This window comes from Bolinopsis microptera, chromosome 3 (assembly GCF_026151205.1).
Source record: "Bolinopsis microptera isolate Bmic1 chromosome 3, MBARI_Bmic_1.0, whole genome shotgun sequence".
Taxonomy (NCBI): Eukaryota; Metazoa; Ctenophora; class Tentaculata; order Lobata; family Bolinopsidae; genus Bolinopsis; species Bolinopsis microptera.
This window is the reverse complement of record NC_087074.1, coordinates 8,904,847-8,923,896: the sequence shown is the minus strand read 5'-3', so window position 1 is coordinate 8,923,896 and position 19,050 is coordinate 8,904,847. Positions and strand designations below refer to the sequence as shown.

The window sequence follows — 19,050 nt, the reverse complement described above, 5'->3', positions numbered from 1 at the left end:
ACATATAATACTCATAATCCGTGCGAGTTTGGGCGAATTTCTATCTGCCAAACTTGATATATGCAACTTCAAACACGACAAAACTGTACCATAATATATATTGGTCGAAAATCGAGTGTTTTAGTGAATAACTTAAAATATATATTCGATTTTCTCAAGATCTAACTGATAGATTTTCTTTAAACTTTTAAGATAGTTTCATGGTTATATGGCGGATAATGTGTGAGAGTTTTGGAGAATTTCTATGTGCTAACCTTATGATATGACTTCAAACACAAGAAAATATCTCCAAATTGGCGGTTTTGGCGGAACACAGGAATATATTTCAAGATCTGACTGATAGATTTTCTTAAAACTTTCCAGATAATTACATGTTATATGACGGATAATGTGTACGAGTTTGGAAGAATTTCTATGTGCCAAACTTGAGATATGACTTTAAACACAAGAAAACATCTCCAAATTGGCGGTTTCTAAGGGAACACATGGGCATATATTTCAAGATCTAACAGATAGATTTTCTTTAAACTTTCCAGATAGTTACATGGCTATAAGACAGATAATCCGTGCAAGTTTTGGCGTATTTCTATGTGCCAAACTTAAGATATGACTTCAAACGCGACAAAACTGTACCATAATATGGATTGGTCGAAAATCGAGTGTTTTAGTGAATAACTTAGAATATATTTTCGATTTTCTCAAGATCTAACTGATAGATTTTCTTTAGACTTTCCAGATAGTTACATGGCTATAAGACAGATAATCCGTGCAAGTTTTGGCGTATTTCTTATAGCCTTGTAACTATCTGGAAAGTTTTAAGAAAATCTATTGGTCAAATCTTGAGTAAATTGAAAATATATTCTAAGTTATTCACTAAAACACTCGATTTTCGACCAATCCATATTATGGTACAGTTTTGTCGTGTTTGAAGTCATATATCAAGTTTGGCACATAATAATACGCCCAAACTTGCACGGATTATCTGTCTTATAGCCATGTAACTATCTGGAAAGTTTAAAGAAAATCTATTGGTTAGATCTCGAAATATGCCTGTGTTACTTGACTTAAGGCGGGTGGTATTCCCGAGATCCATTGACAACAGTTCTCCACAGCTTTCTGTCCTCCATCAGTCTAGCTATCTCATCTACTGACTTCAGCCCAGTATCTGCTTTTAGGTTATCTAGTAGTGTTAAATGAGGTCGCCCCCTGTTAGTATGCCCATGACTCGGCTTCCAGAGGATCAGTTTGTTCAGTGTCAGCTCCGGATGTCGGTGAGCATGACCTGCAAGTCTGAGCCTTCGTTGGGTTATCTTGGAGCTGACTTTGGGAAGATCACCGTACAGGCTGTGGTTGCTGACATGGTCTCGATATTGGTTGATGTTAAGGGCCATTCTTAACATTCGCGTATAGCAACCATCAACCATCTTCTCTAGCCTTTTCGTCATTGTCCAAGTCTCGGAACCGTACAGTAGCACCGACTCCACTAGTGCTGTAAACACTCTGATCTTGATAGACTTTCTAAGCTTAGAATTCCAAAGCTTTTTGAGTGTGTGGCATGCTCCCCATGCTCTTCCTTTCCTAACCCTGATATCACTCTCACTGTCTCTGATTCTAGAACCCAGATAAGTGAAGTCTTCCACATGCTCTATTGTACTGTTACCCAGGGACTTGATGGTATCAGGGTTCTCGATGTTCTGAGTAATGAATTTGGTTTTCCATTCATTCATTCTAAGTCCCACTGTAGCAGCAACCCTTTCTACCTCTAGCATCAGCGTCTCTGCCTCCTTTACAGTATCTGCTATCAGAGCAATGTCATCTGCAAAACCAGTGTCTGATATCTTCTCCGCCTTAACTCTCCTACTCCTATAAGGCTTAATGGTAAATCCTATTTCAGGGTGCTTGCTTAAGGCTTGTCTCATGCAATAGTCAAGGGCTACAAGTTTGGCACATAGAAATTCGCCCAAACTTGCACGGATTATTTGTCTAATTATAGCCATGTAACTATCTGGAAAGTTTAAAGAAAATCTATTAGTTAGATTTCGAAATATATGCCTTTGTTCCGTTAGAAACCGCCAATTTGGAGATATTTTCTTGTGTTTGAAGTCATATCTCAAGTATGGCACATAGAAATTCTCCCAAACTCGTACACATTGTCCGGAGTGTTACCATGTAACGATCTAAAAAGTTTAAAGAAAATCTATTGGTCAGATCTTGAGAAAATCGAAATTATATTCTAAGTTATTCACTAAAACACTATATTTTCGACCGATTCATATTATGGTACAGTTTTGTCGAAAGTCCTTCTGCTGAAAACCACAAATATTGACTTATCCGCGGGCGCGGAACGTTTTGAGTGAACTTTGCTAGTAGGCAGACCATGTGGTTCGCCGGTGCTAAATTATCACAGATAACTAACGCGCATTTAGGAGACGCGCAAAAGTTGAAATTGTTATTACGGTTTGGGCGAACGATTTAGAAAGAGCCGATGCTGTGCGCGCGCGTTGTCGGCCGAAACTTGGGAAGTTCCCGCTCTAATATTCAGACGACAGTGATGACTCATTAAGAGCACTAATTTCGACCACTTTCCCGGTCGAACCATACCAAATCAAACTAATTGACCCACGTGTATAGCCAATGTCCTGGCGGTGCTGAGCCGATGTAAAACTCTTCTGTAAACTCTTTTGTCTCTTGTAACTTGTTTATATTTTATATTTTAGTTATACTGTGTACTGTGTACAATAGTTATAGTGTGTAGTGTGTAGTGGTTATTTTGTTGTAACGTGTCACTTTATTATTTGCTACCAACGTCAGCCTTGACTTACCATTTATTGTAATTGGTACAGCATATATCAAAATTAAAACACTGTTTTCGATCTGACGGGTGATGGGCTCTCTCTGATGGGACATATAGTTCTAGGGGGTACCCGGGGTACGAGTTAACGAATAGTGTTTGTACGTCCTTCCACAATCCCCTCTCATTGTGTTTTTGACGGAGGAGGAGCCTAGTTCATCCGTCTGCATCGCTTAATCGAGTTAAAAATTTAGCCAATAACAAACTAAATTACATGTTATACTGATATCAGATGTAGAGTTTATAACATACAAATTCTAAATTTTTGACGGCTGACGATGGTAAGTCGCTACGTTTAACTCGGGACTTTTATAGTCTTAAGTCTTGGAGCTCAAAATGTCTCGTGCTGTGGGCCGTATAAACGGCGCACACCACCGCCCCGCCTTACTGCTTACATTACTTCATGGTTGCAGGTTGACCATTGTTAATGATCTGACCCGGCGCGCGCTACTTCGTAGCTCTTGCCATCGGGCCAACATTTCGAGAAGAAAGCGGCGCGCGCTACTTCGAAGAAATTTAGACGAGTAACATCCGTCAAGGTTGCAGGGCGGAGCCGGTGCCGTTTGTCTCGGCCTCGAGTGGCGAGTGCTTGCCCATCGAATACACGATTGAAACACTAATTATTTACTGGCATTCTACAGTTTCCAAAACGAAGTACGAAGGTATATTAACTTTGAGCTTTGTTTTGGCGACTGCTTCATCGATGGGCGAGTAGGTATTTGTTGTTTAGCAGTGTTGAATATTGGAGCAATTATATAATGTATATCTCCATCATAATATAGGCTAGTGTAAACATATATAATCAATAATACAAACAAATAGTATTATATTATTGGTAACTCGCTAGATTATAAATGTTATTTAAACACATATGTTTACGTCAATCATTACTAAAATTAATATTCTTTTTGCTTTAATATAATTACATGTCACATAATTGATTAGTTGAATGAAACGTGTGCTACAATGTCTACGCCTCACGCAGAACTGCGTACCGCTTAGTACTTCATGCTTGAGCGGTACTGCTGTTCACAGAGGCGCGCATATAATAGCACTCAATTTAATCACAAATAACGAGCGCGCGGTTTTTGGAATTTCTCCACTAATATTTTGCGATCTATTAATTAGATCGCAGTGCTCACGGCCTGTACTGCGGGAACGACAGAAATATGTTTTAAATTATTTTGCTTCTGAAATTTTGGCTCTAGTAATTAAGAAATGCGACATGTAATTGTAAGATAACAATTAAATAGATCCTGTGCGCGGCGCCTACAGCTGACCTACGAATTTCTGAACAATTGAAAATTGTGGCTGTGTGCGCGGCGTACTGTATATGTGTTTGAAATTGAAATTTGAATTTATTTATGAATATAACATTATGTATTGATTGTTTTGTGGTAAATAAAAAATTTTTCTTTCCTAAAAAAAAAAATTTTCTTTCCTAAAAATCTGAAAACTTACAAATCATCAAATCATGACTTATCTAGAAATGAAAATAACCAAATAAAATATTAAATTTAACGTAACCATTGTTAATGGTTTGGCCCGAGGCGCGCTACTTCGTAGCACTTTGAACCTGCCATAGAAGAGAAAGCGGCGCGCGCTACTTCGAATTAGAAAGTTAGACAAGTAACATCCGTCAAATATTAAGTATAATTGTGGAACACAACAAGAAAATTGAAAATAATCTTGTGCAAGGGTAGGGACCCAGATGTCGTTTCTAACCCAAATAAACTTTAAGGAGGCTTCTCATCAGTAGCCGCACCTCCTTACTCGGTTTCTGAACTGGAATTCTATGGGCTTCCAGACGGCCAGACCGAGTATTACCACCCCATCCTTCTAGAGTTCATCACAAGTAGCACCCACCTTGAAGATCTTTGACACCCAGACACACCCCATTGGCGAACAAACTTTGGATATAATCTAGTACATGCTCCCGAAGGAATCCCTGGTTTATGGTCTTTCTCATCGTCACCAGAACTTTCACTAGAGTCACCAGCCCTTTCACTGGAGTCATCAGCATTAAGTATAATGTTTAAATAGCAGACCTAAATATAAATGTAGAGCCAATCAATTGAATTGGCTACTACTTAAAGGGTTTTTATAAATTTTGATATTGGACAGATCGTCACACACCATACAACCATCGGAGATCTAGCAAGGTTCCTTATGAAAGCGCATGAACGAAGATTCCCTAAAGTAAAAAAATAATAATAAAACAATAAATCTCATTCAGAAGATTTACGGGGATCATTTATTTGTAGAGGCTTTTATTTGTAGAGGCTTTATTATAATTATGGTGGTTGCAATTTTATTCTCATTCTCCTGTACATATATATAATATATTATATAATTTTTGACTTTTGGGTAAATTTACTTTTTATATTGGGTCAGACATTACAATTGTAATTTGACTTTTGAATCGTTTAATCCGTTTAATTAATCCGTTTAATACTAAATGATATCACAGTTCAATGGTGTGATAAAAATTTGTTTATTTCGTGTGATAAAAATGAGTAAGATTCGTGTAGTCAGTGTAGCCTACGTTGCAATTATCGAGCTCTCTTATCTTTTGTAATTTGCGATAAGTTCAGTTTGCTAGGGGGGGGGGGGGGGGGGGGGGGGGGGGGGTGAAGCCCCCTGGAAAATTTTCGAATTTTATCTTCCTAGACCTAAACGTATTTTAATATCTCTCAAAACAGTTTCAATTGAGTAGAAGTCAGAAGAAAGTAATCAAACAAATTAACTGATTAGACATAAGAATTAGTATAAAATAATGTAATTTATACAAAATTTGACAATTTTGGTGTACAAATTTGTAAATCGTTCGGGTGGGTGCAAGTCCAAACTGAGTGGGTGCAACATCCTTTGGGTAGGTGCGCACCCACTCCCACCTACACGGTGGAGCCATGCCATGCCTGCAGTGCATACTGTAAACATATTACTATTAACTATTACTATTAACTATTGACTATTAAAATAAATAAATAAATAAATAAATAAAGTCAATTTTTACAGCACAGCAATATATATCTAAATATCAGATCCTCTGTAATCATAATGTATAAAAAAAGGAGCTTTTCTCTGTGCTGAAGGATGAATCAAGGCAGATCATGGTTCTGTTAGCAGGCCACCCTAGTTATGGACAATACATATATATAAAATAATTAAATTATAATTTTAAAATTGTGTCAAGATTGAACTAAAACATAACTCAGGGTAAAATAGACGTATTCCCTTCGTCAAATTAACTATTTACAATACTAAACTTAAACGAACTACGGGTAAAATAAACGTAATCCCTTTGTCAAACTTGCTATTTACAATAAGTTAATAAATTAATACGGTTGAAAATTATTTCATATTCAATAACAATGTAGCATCAATATAATTGATACAAATGAGGAGCATACATAGCAGTGAGAATTGCACATAACAGGAGTGATATAACAAGGAACAGTCTATTTGGAACTAGCCATAAGAGGCTAGGGAAGTTCATTGATTAGTAAATATGATTAGTAAATATAACAATATGAATTATAGTAATAATACAATATATAACAATTCCCCTCGCTAGGTTAACCGAACAGTTCTGATCTCGCCTGGTCTGCGGCGCGCGCGCGCGACCAAAAGTCAATCGCTAAATGTTTAGCGCTATTGCTTTTGTTCGGTCAAGAACTGTTTGGCGTCCGCGCGTTACATACATATTCTTTCCAGTCCAATACCGGCCCTCACTTGGCGCTCGGTTGACTGTCACTATTACTCTCCACATTTCAAATATTGAAAACTCACATTATCAAACGGTTCACAATAAACATTAAAGTAAAAAAAACTGTAAAATTATTTCTCTGTCTTATTATAACATCTATAAAACGGTAACGATAAAAATAATGTCTTAATATAACATCTGTCCGAAAAATTATTTACAATTACAAGGCCAAAATATTACATATTTTAGCTCAAATACCCTTACGTCATCTCTTTCATCTTTATCAGTGCATTAGTCTTAGCCCTTCTACTCGGCCTTTCATCTGGTCTGGCTACAGACGGACGGACTACAGACGGACTGTTAGACGCTACGCTAGAGCTACTAATCACGGACGAACCAGACACTAACTCACTATTTACAATCGGACTCGACTGGGACTCACGGACTAACCTACCTGGTTGCTCCACAGGTGAAGCTGATCGAGCTGACTGCTGAGGAATAACATTTGTTGTCATGTGGTCGGAAACAGGTATATGTGACTCCGCTCTCTGTCGTCTACGTTCCAGGACCTCGTTTAGTTTTTGACCCTTCATCATTAAATATCGGTCCCCGTCCTCTGTCAACCGTCGTCTTTGACTCTCGGGTACATCATCTCTCTTCATACTAATTACCGGTGAGTATCTAGGTTTTAGCACATCTGCGTGTTTCTTAACCACTCTGCCTTCGTGCTGGATTGCGTAGTTGTTTGAGTTATCACCGTATCTCTTGATCACTCGAGCTTGTACCCACGGTCCTCGATTGTCCATTCGTACAAAAACTTGTTGGTTCTCCATAAATTCTCGTGTCTTTTTTTGCTCATCTACGACTTTTTGCAGTTTCTCTGTCTGTAAAGCTTGAACCTTCATGTGGTCGGCTGGTTTTATCTGGTGTAGACTAAACCTCAGCGATCTGTTCCAAGCTAAAACTGCTGGTGTTTGTCCAGTAGACGAATGCGGGGTGTTTCTATATGTTAACAGGAAATCATATAGATTTTTACTCACGTCTTTACTCGACTCATTCATTTTCTTTAAAGCTCCTTTAAAGGTTTGCACCAAGCGTTCACAAATTCCGTTTGACTTTGGGCTATAGGTCGGAACTGTGACGTGTTTCACTCCGTTGGAGCGCAGGTAACTCTCGATTTCCTCAGACACAAACTGGGGTCCATTGTCGGATACTAGTGTCATAGGAATACCTGTTCGTGCAAATATCGATCTTAATGCACGAATTGTTGCTCTAGATGTTGTATTAGCATTCATCTGAATTACTTCAGGCCATTTACTATAAGCATCTACCAGTAAGAGCCACATACTGCCTAAGAAAGGCCCAGCAAAGTCTACATGGACCCGTTGGAATGGTGCTGTTGCTCTAGCCCACGGATGATCTACCAGTTTGGGTAGGTTCTTACCGTACTTGCCACACGTCTCACACGTCCGAGCAGTATCCTCGATTTGTGTGTCAAGACGAGGCCAGTATACATAAGAACGAGCTAAGCTCTTCATACCTGACATACCAATGTGGGTCGAATGTAATATACGTATCACAGTATCTCTCAACTTTACAGGGATGACCACTCGAGCTCCCCAGGTCACACAGCCTAGTTCCACTGTCAGCTCGTCTCTCCTGCTCCAAAAAGATGCTAGTTCTCCCTCACATTTCAGGTAATCTGGCCATCCTTCCAGAATATAACACAAAACCTTGCTCAGTATCGGATCTTTCTTCGTTTCTCGAGCCACCAACTCGGCGTTGAGCATGGCTTCACTCACTGTCAGAGAAAACATATCCAAACAGTCATCTTTAACCACAGTTGGGTGTCTCACCTCCTTTGGTAGTCTCGACAGCATATCACAATTTGCGTGATCTTTTGTGGTGCGATACTCGATGTCGTATTGGTAGTTCATCAGGAACAAGGCCCACCTTGTTATCCGGTTAGCTGTCATCTCAGGAATTGGTTTGTCTCCAAAGATTCGAACTAAAGCTTTGTGATCCGTGACCAGTTTAAATCTCCTTCCATAGAGATAGATATGCAGTCTCTTTATTGACCATACTATTGCCAAAGCTTCTTTGTCCATTTGTGCATAGTTCCTTTCTGCAGACGATAAGGTTCGTGACACATACTCGATCGGGCGTTCTTCTCCATTAGGCATTATGTGAGATAATACTGCTCCTATTCCAGATTTAGACGCATCCGTATCGAGTTTCAGAGGTAGCTTAGGGTTGTAGAATGTCAACACACGACGAGAACACAACAAGTTCTTCAAACTTTGGAACGCTTCATGCTCCTCATTGGACCACTTCCACGGCACTCCCTTTGCTCTTAACCTATCTAGGGGAGCAATAACAGATGACAGGTTCGGTAAATATCGTCGATAGTAGTTCACTGCACCCAGAAAACTGACCAGTTGGTCCACGTTTTTGGGTTCAGGAGCCAACTTTAAACTGTCTACTTTACTCTGTACCGGTTGTATCCCCTCTGCTGATACTCGGTGTCCCAAGTAAATCACTTCTTTCTCCATAAGGCAGGTTTTCTCGAGTTTGCACTTGAATCCACGTCTCTCCAAGCGAGAAATCACTCTGTTCAGGTTAATCAAGTGCTCTTCGTCATTTTTACCCGATATTAGGATATCATCTATTCTGCAACAAGTCATCGGCACACCGCGTAGGGTATCATCCATTATTGACTGAAAGATTGCTGCAGAACTACTGATACCATAGGGTAATCTATTCCATTGGTACAGTCCTTTGTGTGTGTTAAGTGTCGTCAAGACTCGGTCCTCCTCTCTAATCTGGATGTTATTGTAAGCTTTCTTGATGTCCACTTTTGAAAACTTTAGGCCACCCCGAACTGTATTAAAGCACTCTTCCGCTGTGGGCAAAGGGTACTGTCGGGTGCTCACACACTTGTTCAACGTTGACTTGTAGTCTCCACATATTCGAACAGACTCACCTCCGTCTTTCTTTACTGGAACTAGAGGAGTCCCCCACGGGCTATCATCTACTTTGGACAGGATACCGCTTTCAACCATTGAGTTAAGTTCATCCTCAACTTTGTGTCTCAAGGCATACGGCAGGTTTCTAGCCTTCAACATTATAGGCTTGGAGTTGTCTCGCAGGACCAAACTCGCCTCCACATCCTTCACTAGTCCAAGTCCCGATTTGAACACATCACTCAGTTTGAGCTCCTCCAAACTTCTGCACTGATCCACTCTGGTACAGTCATCATTCAGTTTTAAATCATTCTTCACGTTGGTCCCATCAGTTTGCATCATTGGTCCCCCTCTACCGTCGCTACCTGCACATTTCTCACAGTTGTTCACCTGCTGAGAATCTTCAGAACGCTGGGTTGTCTCAATTGCCAAACGGTTGACCAACCTGGTACTTAGCAGCTTGTCTAGCCAGTTCTCACCACAGAACTTTGTTATCCAGGGTCTCCCTAACAAAGTTGGGAAATCCTCGGCTACATACAAGTGCAAGTCCGGAACTTTTTTACCATTCATTGTCACATCCACCACTGCATAGCCATCCACGATCACCTGCTGTCCACTAGCCACTCTCAGTGTTTTCCTGCTGGGTTGTAATGTTAAACTTGACAAACCACAGGACACTAAGACACGTTTACTGACAACAGATAGTAGATACCGCCGAACCAGAATCAAATTCCATATTTAAGATTTTACCGTTAATCAATACATCAACTGTCGGTTTACCTTCCAACTGGTTTACATCATAAATCAATTTATCGGAATTAGAATTAGATTCAGCACTATTCAATTTAAACTTGGAATCAGCAATATTTTCATGCAACCGAGAAATCGTACAAATCCCCAAAGAATTTACAATTATGGAACAATTATCATGCAACTGTGATCGCTCATTAACTTCTATGAAGTTACACTGAAGCCCATAAAACTCCTCGTCGAGAATGCTGTTGCAGTTGTCGTCAAACTCTTGTAGTTCTGCATCGCTGTCTACATTGTTGACATCTCGCTTGTTCCAATTATTCCTACACTTGCTACTGATGTGCCCAAGTCCCGAACATTTGTAACATCTCACCTCACATTTATCAGCCTCATGACCCCTTAAACCACACTTCTTACACTTGGTTTTTGATTTGTTGTTTGAGTCCCGATTTTCCGGCTGATATTGTTTTTTGTCCATTTGAGATGACTCCCCCTTCTTCAGATAAGGGTTATTTACTGTTCTCTTGAATGTTGGATGTTTACTATACTTAACACTGTTCACTGTGGCAGACATACTACCATGCATTCCTTGAGCCTCTTTCTGAGCTTGCTCTCTGTTGAGCGCTTCTCTTATGGCTGTTTCCAGATCCAAATCTGTTTTGACCAACAGTTCCGATACCAGTTTCTCGTCCTTCAGACCGCACAGAATCTGATCTAGCAAAGCTTCGTTATAGTTTGTGCCAAATTCACACTCATTTGCCAGTGACCTTAATCTTGATATAAAGCTGGCTCCAGACTCATCTGACTGCTGACGTCCACTCCTAAATTTGTGCCTTTGAGCGAATTTAGTAGGTGCCGGTGCCAGGTGGTCCAATAACAACTTCCTCAGTCTAGGATGGTTCGAGTCAGCTACATTCTCCGGCGCACACAAAGCTTTTAAAAGCTTGAATATTTCAGCATCACATTTAGATATGAACACCGCTACATTCTTTTTTATGATCAAGGTTCGCTCTGCTGCGTTACTGCTGTCTTCTGCTAGGTCCGGCACTGTCCCCATCCAAGAATTGGCCAGGGCGTGAAAATCAAACCTTTCTAACCAACTTTTCACGTCCGCCATTAGTGACAGGTTCTCCAACTTGTTTGCCATCTCGTCGCCAGTTGATATAACAAGGAACAGTCTATTTGGAACTAGCCATAAGAGGCTAGGGAAGTTCATTGATTAGTAAATATGATTAGTAAATATAACAATATGAATTATAGTAATAATACAATATATAACAAGGAGGACTGGAGGTATGGAGCAATAATGATTGACAGTGCACCTTTCCACTGATGTTCCTAATTTCCTGTAATAGCTTAATAGGCATGGAAATACTTTGATTGCAGGGGATAGATTGGATTCACTTATGTACTGAGATAACTTAACCGAAATAACATAACTGCCTAGATACATTGGCTAGTGTTGGGTGGGATCATGAATTTATCGTAAGAGTTATCCCCTTGGTAATTCTCATCAGTTAGCACCATATTCATAAGAGTTTCTTTGTATAACTTAGAAAATTTCTTAACGTCGTCACACTCTCTAAGGGACGTTGGTAATATGTTCCAGGCCTTAGTTCCTAGATAGTTAAACTCCTTGTGAGATCTTGATTTAGGAGTATAAAGATTGCAGTTTTCTGCCTCACGTGATCCACCAGAAATATACGAGAATTTCCCGATAAAATGCTTTGGACATGTTTCATTGATTATACGGTACATATATGAGCTAAGATGAACCTGTCGTCTCAAATGGAGAGGAAGCCATCCCATATTTTTGTATACATTAACCGACCTCTCTCTGATGTTTACATCTAGGGCTATTTTAGCAACCTTTTTGTACATGATATCTAACTCTCCTAGTCGTTTTTTATATGTTCTTGACCAGATGGTGTCTAAGTAGTCAAAATGTGGCAACATAAGTGCATTAGCAAACATCTTCCTGAACTTAAGAGGGAGAAGTTTTTTTGATCTATACATAGCACCAATTCTTTTGGATATCTTTTTCTTAATGTTATCAATATGTTCATTAAATGTCAATCTGCTGTCAACTATAAGTCCAAGGTACTTATGGGATTTAGTTTCACAGATTACCAAAGTAAGGTCATCACAAATTTCAACAAGGATGGCATCAAGGTTAGGCTTAGAGTCAAGGATCATTAGTTTTGTTTTTTCATTATTCAGGGATAGTTTATTAGCCTGAAGCCATCTGATAACTAATTTCAACTCTTGTTTGATGTTACCATAGTTTCCTCTAGATATATTGTCAAAATATAATGCACCGTCATCAGCAAATAGATAAGGTTTAGAAAATAGGCATGCATTAGGCAGGTCATTGATAAAAATGCTGAATAGAATTGGTCCTAATATACTTCCTTGAGGCACTCCAGAGTTCAATGAATGTAAACTGCTTATCCTACTCCCAACTCTAGTTTTCTGTAATCTATCTGTGAGGAAGCTCCTAAACCAGCTCAATGCAGTATCTTTTATTCCATAATGCTTCAGCTTTTGAATGAGAATATCATGGTTAACAGTATCAAATGCCTTTCTGATGTCCAGGAAGATAATTGCAGGATGCTTGGCACTGTTCTTAGCAGTAAATATACGATCAAACAGATCTAACATGAGATAAGTTGTAGAGTGATCTTTACGGAAACCATATCGATGCTCTGAAAGTATTCCCTTTTCATCAAGATATTGAGTCAGTTGGGAGTTCACACAAAATTCGATGCACTTTCCAAGAATCGGTAAAATTGAGATTGGTCGATAATTACTAGGATTCTCAGTATCACCATCCTTATGGATTGGGGTGACTTTTGCAACCTTGCAGCTGTTTGGCATGATGCCACTGGATAAACTCAAATTTACAAGATGTGTTAATGGAGCAATAAATGCAGGTAAAATTTGTCTAAACACTCTCAATGGTATATGATCATTAGTGGATTTGCTACAAGGGATACTTGCCACATAGTCTAAGATATTGGACTCAGTTATTTCAGTAAAGCTATTCAAGCTGGTCTCGTTGTCAATCTGCTCATTTTGTAGATAAGATAGAAATTCATTTTCATTTTCCAGCTGCACTTCTGCTTGGATCTTTGGACCTATTTCAGCAAAATATTTATTGGTGGTTTCAGCATCAAGATTGTTATTGATATTGTTAGCTTTAACAGGCAGATTTGATGCTGTCTTTATCGTTTTCCATACACCCTTTAGATCATTCATGGCACACTTGGCTTTCAGTTCTGTTGCTAAGTTAGTCTTCCTATTAATTCTAGACAAATAGGTTGAATAGTTTCTCTGCCGTTTATATGCCATCCATAATGAGTCACATTTATTACAGTGTATAAGACCATTTGGATGTATACGTCTGTTCTTGTTGTGTGTTAAAAATTTACGGTAAAGTTTCCCTTTCAATTTCTTACTTTCTAAAAATTCTGGAGATGGCTTATGGATGTAATCACTATGGCACTTAATTTGTTTAATTGGACAGAAGTGATCATAGTAGTGATCAATATGTTCGTTTAAACCATCAACTGCATCATTCAGACTAGTTGAATCTATTATTGGTCTATAATCACAAGTTTCCAAAAATTCTTTAAGAGCAGTAACATTCATTTTGCTGTGATCTCTTATTAGTAACTTCTTGAATTTTGAGGCCTTATGCACATTGAAATCGACAATGAACTTTACGAACTGATGATCTCCTATACAATCATCAAGGACTTTGCAGTCAAGAAACTTGGAGTAAGTGTTTGCTATGACAACATCGATTGTGGTCTTTGTGATTCTGTTTCCTAGTTTAGCAATGCGGGTAATATCCTGAACTACCTGTACCATTCCAAACATTTTCATTGTAATGTCTAATTTCTTATAGTTCATACTGCTGATGTTGTTTTGGTCTACATTTACATCACCCAGCCAAATAACATTCTTACTTCCTATACTCATCATGCAGTCTGTCATATAATCTAAAAATTTGTCAAGAGGACTAAACAACTCAGATCTGTAGAAACAGCAGATGAAAATATTGCAATCTGTAAGATGGATCCAAATAGCCTCGATTTGGTCATATTGCAAAACTAAGTTTAGTTGAATCATTTTAAACTTTATGTGCTCACTGATGAGAATGCCACATCCCACATGACCATTGTCGTTAGGACGGTCTTTGCGGATAAAAGTAAAATTCTTGGGTAGGTTTAGACTGGCTGAGTCAATATCCGATTTAAGATTTGTTTCATTCAGGCATAAAACATCTAATTTCTCTTTCCAGATTAGATCTTGGATTTCAAGACATTTTGGCATACCTGTTAGTCCTCCCTGCATGTTGCAATGTCCCACTGCAAGCTTTTTGGCATGGTATGAAACTGTGATTTTACTAATGCACGGGTTAATGCAAGAACTGCTGTGAGAGCATGAAAATTTTTCCAATTTATGCTGCTATAAACTTGTCAGAATAAGATAAATTGCAGAACTGGCAAATTTGTATGAGATAATAACAAAACTTTCTAAAACTTCAATAAACATGAGGAACAATGTGTAATTATCCCTTATCTAGATGAAATAAATGTTAACAATCTTTCTGAAAATTCAAACTTGCTTATGGGCCCAATACTTCAGAAATTTAGCAAGTCGAATAACACCGCTTGTATTGAGGTGACAGTTATCAGATATTTTTGCAGATGGTCTGGCAAAATAAAATTCTTTCCTGAATCCACTTCTATTATAGCTTTATAGTTAAATAAATTATGGGTGCTAATGTAATTAAAACAAGAATCTTTGCTACACATATCCTTAATACCCTTATTCAGCTCTGCCACAACATCATTGCGGCCTTTTGTACTCCTGGGAAGAATATTGAGAACATTAATTGTTGCATTCGGATACACTGACTTGAGATAATTTAAGAGATTACTAATGTCACCCGCTGCATCCTTCAGTGACTTTGAGCCAAAATAGACTGTGTTCACATTATTAGTTCCTGTCATAATATAAATAATAGATGGGGATGGAACAGAGTGTAGGTCAGTTTTTAGTTTATTTAACATTACTTTGGCATCAGCCCCAGGATAAAACAGTTTACTAGCACTAACAGTGGACGATGATAACTTGTCCGCATCAAGAAACCTGAACATAGAGCTGCTTATGAATAGGACAGACTTTTGTGAAGCTTTAGCTGACTGTTTGCAAACTGAGAGTGCAGGTGAAGAAGAGTCTGTCAGTTTGTGTCCTGAGTGAGGGATGGGTGGGGGCGGTGAACGCAGACCAAACTCAGTTGACTGAGTGATCCTAGGGGGCTTCATCAGTCTTAGGGTGATGCTGATCCGGGGTTCATCACACATTTCGTCTGGCAGTATCTCATGTTGAAAGTCAGCCTGAGACAATTTGGACATGATGAAGACATCTCCATGCTGAAGCTGCACAGAGCCCACAACTTCATTGCTGCCGTTTGATCTAATTTGCAGTGTTCTCGTCGCACCAAGTGAAATGGTTACAATATCAGAGTGTTCTACAATACATGATTCAGAATCGCTATGAGCTGGCATGAACTCTGCTCCAGTTTCATATAGATTGACGAGAATACTATTGTGTCTGAAATTGGGTAATATCACATTAATGTAGGAGCTGAGTTTAGCAAGGTAGGAATCATTGTGTACACATTTTGGGTCATGTGTTGCACCTGAATACTCATAGGGAAAGTCACCAAAATAAACCGATTTCCGGTTTTTAAAACCGTGACTGAACTCAAGTTCTTCCATTAATAGATCAAGTGAAAAATTAGAGAATGGACCATCATCTAGTAGGGTAACTGGTTTCACTGGTGATGGGGAACAAGTTACAGATATATTCATTGGCCCCGGTGTTATAGGATCGTAGACAGGGGCAGGGACCAAGTTTGGATATTTGTCTCTGGGCTTAGGGGTGTTGATCCGTGATTCACCAGTAGCAGTAGATACAGGGAGATCAGACACATCATCCTCGTCTGCCATAACCTCGTTAACAACAATCTCACTGATAACAATCTCGTTTCCAACAACCTCCTGTGGAACAACCTTGTCCACGACATCGTTGTCAACAAACAAACTGTCCGATACAACATCTTCCACAACAATGTCATCTACATCAAACGCTTCTACTTGATTGATAACAACGTGTGACTGAGGGGTAATGGTTATGATCTCACATTCAATCTCCTCTGATAAGTTTGGCAGCAAATTTTCACACTTAAAACTCTGTTCTTGTATTTGAGTTTGATCTGATATGAGACTATCATTGTACTGAGCAATGAGATCACTAGTTCTGATAATTTCATTCAATAAAGACAACTTTTTTTCTAAAAAGTCAATCTTGATGTCTTTTGACAGACAATTGTTACAGTTCTCTGATTTTTCAGACTGGAATGAAAAGTTCAAATGTTCTAAAGGGCGCTCACAAGAGTGGAGACTAATGTCTGAGCTCTGATTATTTGACATAGTTATATTATCAAGAGTTCAATGTTCAGAAGCACAATAGACACTGTAAACACAATACCTTCAGTCTAGATAGTAGTTTTGATGAGAATAGTTTTGATGAGAAGGTGGAGGATGAGTAATCTTCAAGTACACTCACAGCAGTCCTTTGCACGTCAACACTTACGCTCGTCTATCATATCTCATACCTCAAATTATTTGTTATATAGTAGTGTTGAAAGTATTAAAACTCTATTTTATATATAAACTAATAAATTAGTTTCATTGATTTATTAGTTTCATTGAAATATCATCTACTCCATCATCGGGGCAGGGATGAGGTTGTAGGAGACTTCTGATAGAAGGGTCTCATGTTTGATGTCAATCTTCTTCCCTCTGTACCCACGACGAGCAATAAGAGATGTTCCTGGGGCACACTTGGGGCAAAAAATTAATTGGGGCACACTTGGGGCCCTAAGTGTGTTTAGTTTACTTAAACTGTGCTTAAAGTCTTTTTTTTGCCTCGACTGTGCCCCAAGTGTGCCCCAACTGTATTTGCCCCAGGAAATTCAATTTTGTGCCCCAGGTGTGCCCCAAGTGTGCCTAGCTAGATTACCAAATTGCCTAGATAGATTATCAAATTGCCTTTATTTTATTTGCCTTTACAATTGCCAGTGTATGGCGTATAACAAATGTATACGCCATACACTCTGTATGGCGTATAAATTAGTTAAAATAATTATTTGAATAATTGTGAAATGAAATTGAATTGTGATTACATTTTTATCTACCTTACTCGGGAATGTTATAGCGGGTTAATTTATGACTGGGAAAATTAATGACCGGGAAAAATATGGCGGACTTTCCCAAAACCCGCCAAATTATCCCGGTCATGTATTTACCGGTGGCCGACCTTTCAAGTTTTTTTTCAGAGGTCAACAAATTTTCAACCGAAATTTCTGTTTTTGTTACTTGTTAAAGAAGTTATTTCAATTTACAGTTATTGATATTACTCAGAAATAGAAAAAATGACACGTCTATTTAAAGGAAAATAAATCTAAGCAATAATAAGTCAAATCTTCATTAAAGCGTATTCTCATTCTCATTATCGCTATAATGTCCCCGCCATTATCATTATTGATATCCCACTGAGCTGCTGGCCGTCAAATTCGAAGTTGTATTGTTGTCTTAACAAGACTTTCATTTTGTCCGCTTATGGGGCTACTGCTCTGAAGGTCAGCCGGAGCTTAATTTCCTGCCCACCGCTTGGTATTGGGGAACGTCTTGGCTTTGCATCTTCAACTGCTCCAGTAATCAATCCACTGTGGACCATGAAATAGTGGCACAGTTTACTCACTTCTAGCGGGATGTGGCCACAAGTTACTTTAACGGGAAAAACTCCCTCTTTCTTTAGTCTACACACTGCACACGAGAAGCGATCAATCTTTAGAGACATTATTATTATAATATATATTATATATTATTATTATTTTCGTTTTCTTCTATAACATGATTCTTCGGAATTTCGCTGGATTGTACAACTTTCGTCTTGGTAGATTCCAAACACAAGGAAATTTTCCTTCTGGTTGGTAATATACTCAATGATGGGAGTATAGTGTATTGGCTATGCCCCGCTTGCTAGTTTAGCTCTTTCTAGTCCCCTGCTACACGGCATGTAAACAGGGATTGGCTAGTTAGAGGCGGTCCGTGTAGGCCTTACACTGTGCTTTCAGCAATACTCATATAAATTGTTTTCTTCTCTACGATTCACTGATTCATGGGCAAGAGAAGTGAGAATCATGGTCCACCCTGAAATCTGATTTCTATAACCAAATTGTGATTTTTATAACGAAATTATGGTAGCAACCGCCAATAAAGTTACAGCCCTCCATCCACTGCTTCAAAAGTCTTCTCTAGCACATATGAGACTTCAGGTAAACTATGATGATCACCACCCCCTAGCCTTGGAACCCCATAATCTGAGTCGGCGGGTTTTTTTATGACTAGTAAAATTTTTGACCGGGAAAAATATGGCGGAAACTTCCAAAACCCACCACTTTATCCCGGTTATAATATTCCCGAGTAAGGTATACAAAAAATTTGTTTCACATTTAAGTTCTCTACAATGACAAATTTGCCTCTAACATTAAACAGTGAGGACCTCCAAGTTGCAAAGATAATTTTAAATGAATAAGCTTTACAAAGTTTGTGATAATTTGTGACAAAATTCCCACACTGTTACATTTGTCCCCAATGGGATCAACTTTGCGATTCCAGTTAGTATTGTGTTTC

General features: G+C 38.8%; 2 protein-coding genes across 2 annotated transcripts in view; both read right to left on the bottom strand.

The window, feature by feature from the left end:
- The window catches only part of LOC134812259 (dynein axonemal heavy chain 10-like), a 55,565-nt gene extending 38,572 nt beyond the window's left edge, over positions 1-16,993 (bottom strand). The window contains exon 1 of the mRNA XM_063819535.1: positions 16,968-16,993. The gene's annotated coding sequence lies outside the window, so the exon portion shown is untranslated. The remainder of the gene's footprint in view (positions 1-16,967) is intronic.
- On the bottom strand, positions 6,313-11,423 carry LOC134813157 (uncharacterized protein K02A2.6-like). The gene is made up of 4 exons (XM_063820843.1): positions 10,490-11,423; positions 10,304-10,310; positions 7,232-10,160; positions 6,313-6,336 (listed from the first exon to the last, which is right to left on the bottom strand). The coding sequence occupies exons 1-4, from the start codon at positions 11,421-11,423 to the stop codon at positions 6,313-6,315; spliced, it is 3,894 nt and encodes a 1,297-aa protein (XP_063676913.1).
- Positions 16,994-19,050: the final 2,057 nt, after the last annotated feature.

Excerpts from the sequence above, each read along its gene's own strand:
- LOC134813157 (XM_063820843.1), bottom strand. The coding sequence starts at position 11,423 with ATGGCAAACAAGTTGGAGAACCTGTCACTAATGGCGGACGTGAAAAGT. Across the intron at positions 6,337-7,231 it reads TAAAACCTAGATACTCACCG|CCTCTTATGGCTAGTTCCAA; the intron begins GTAATTAGTATG and ends GAACTTCCCTAG.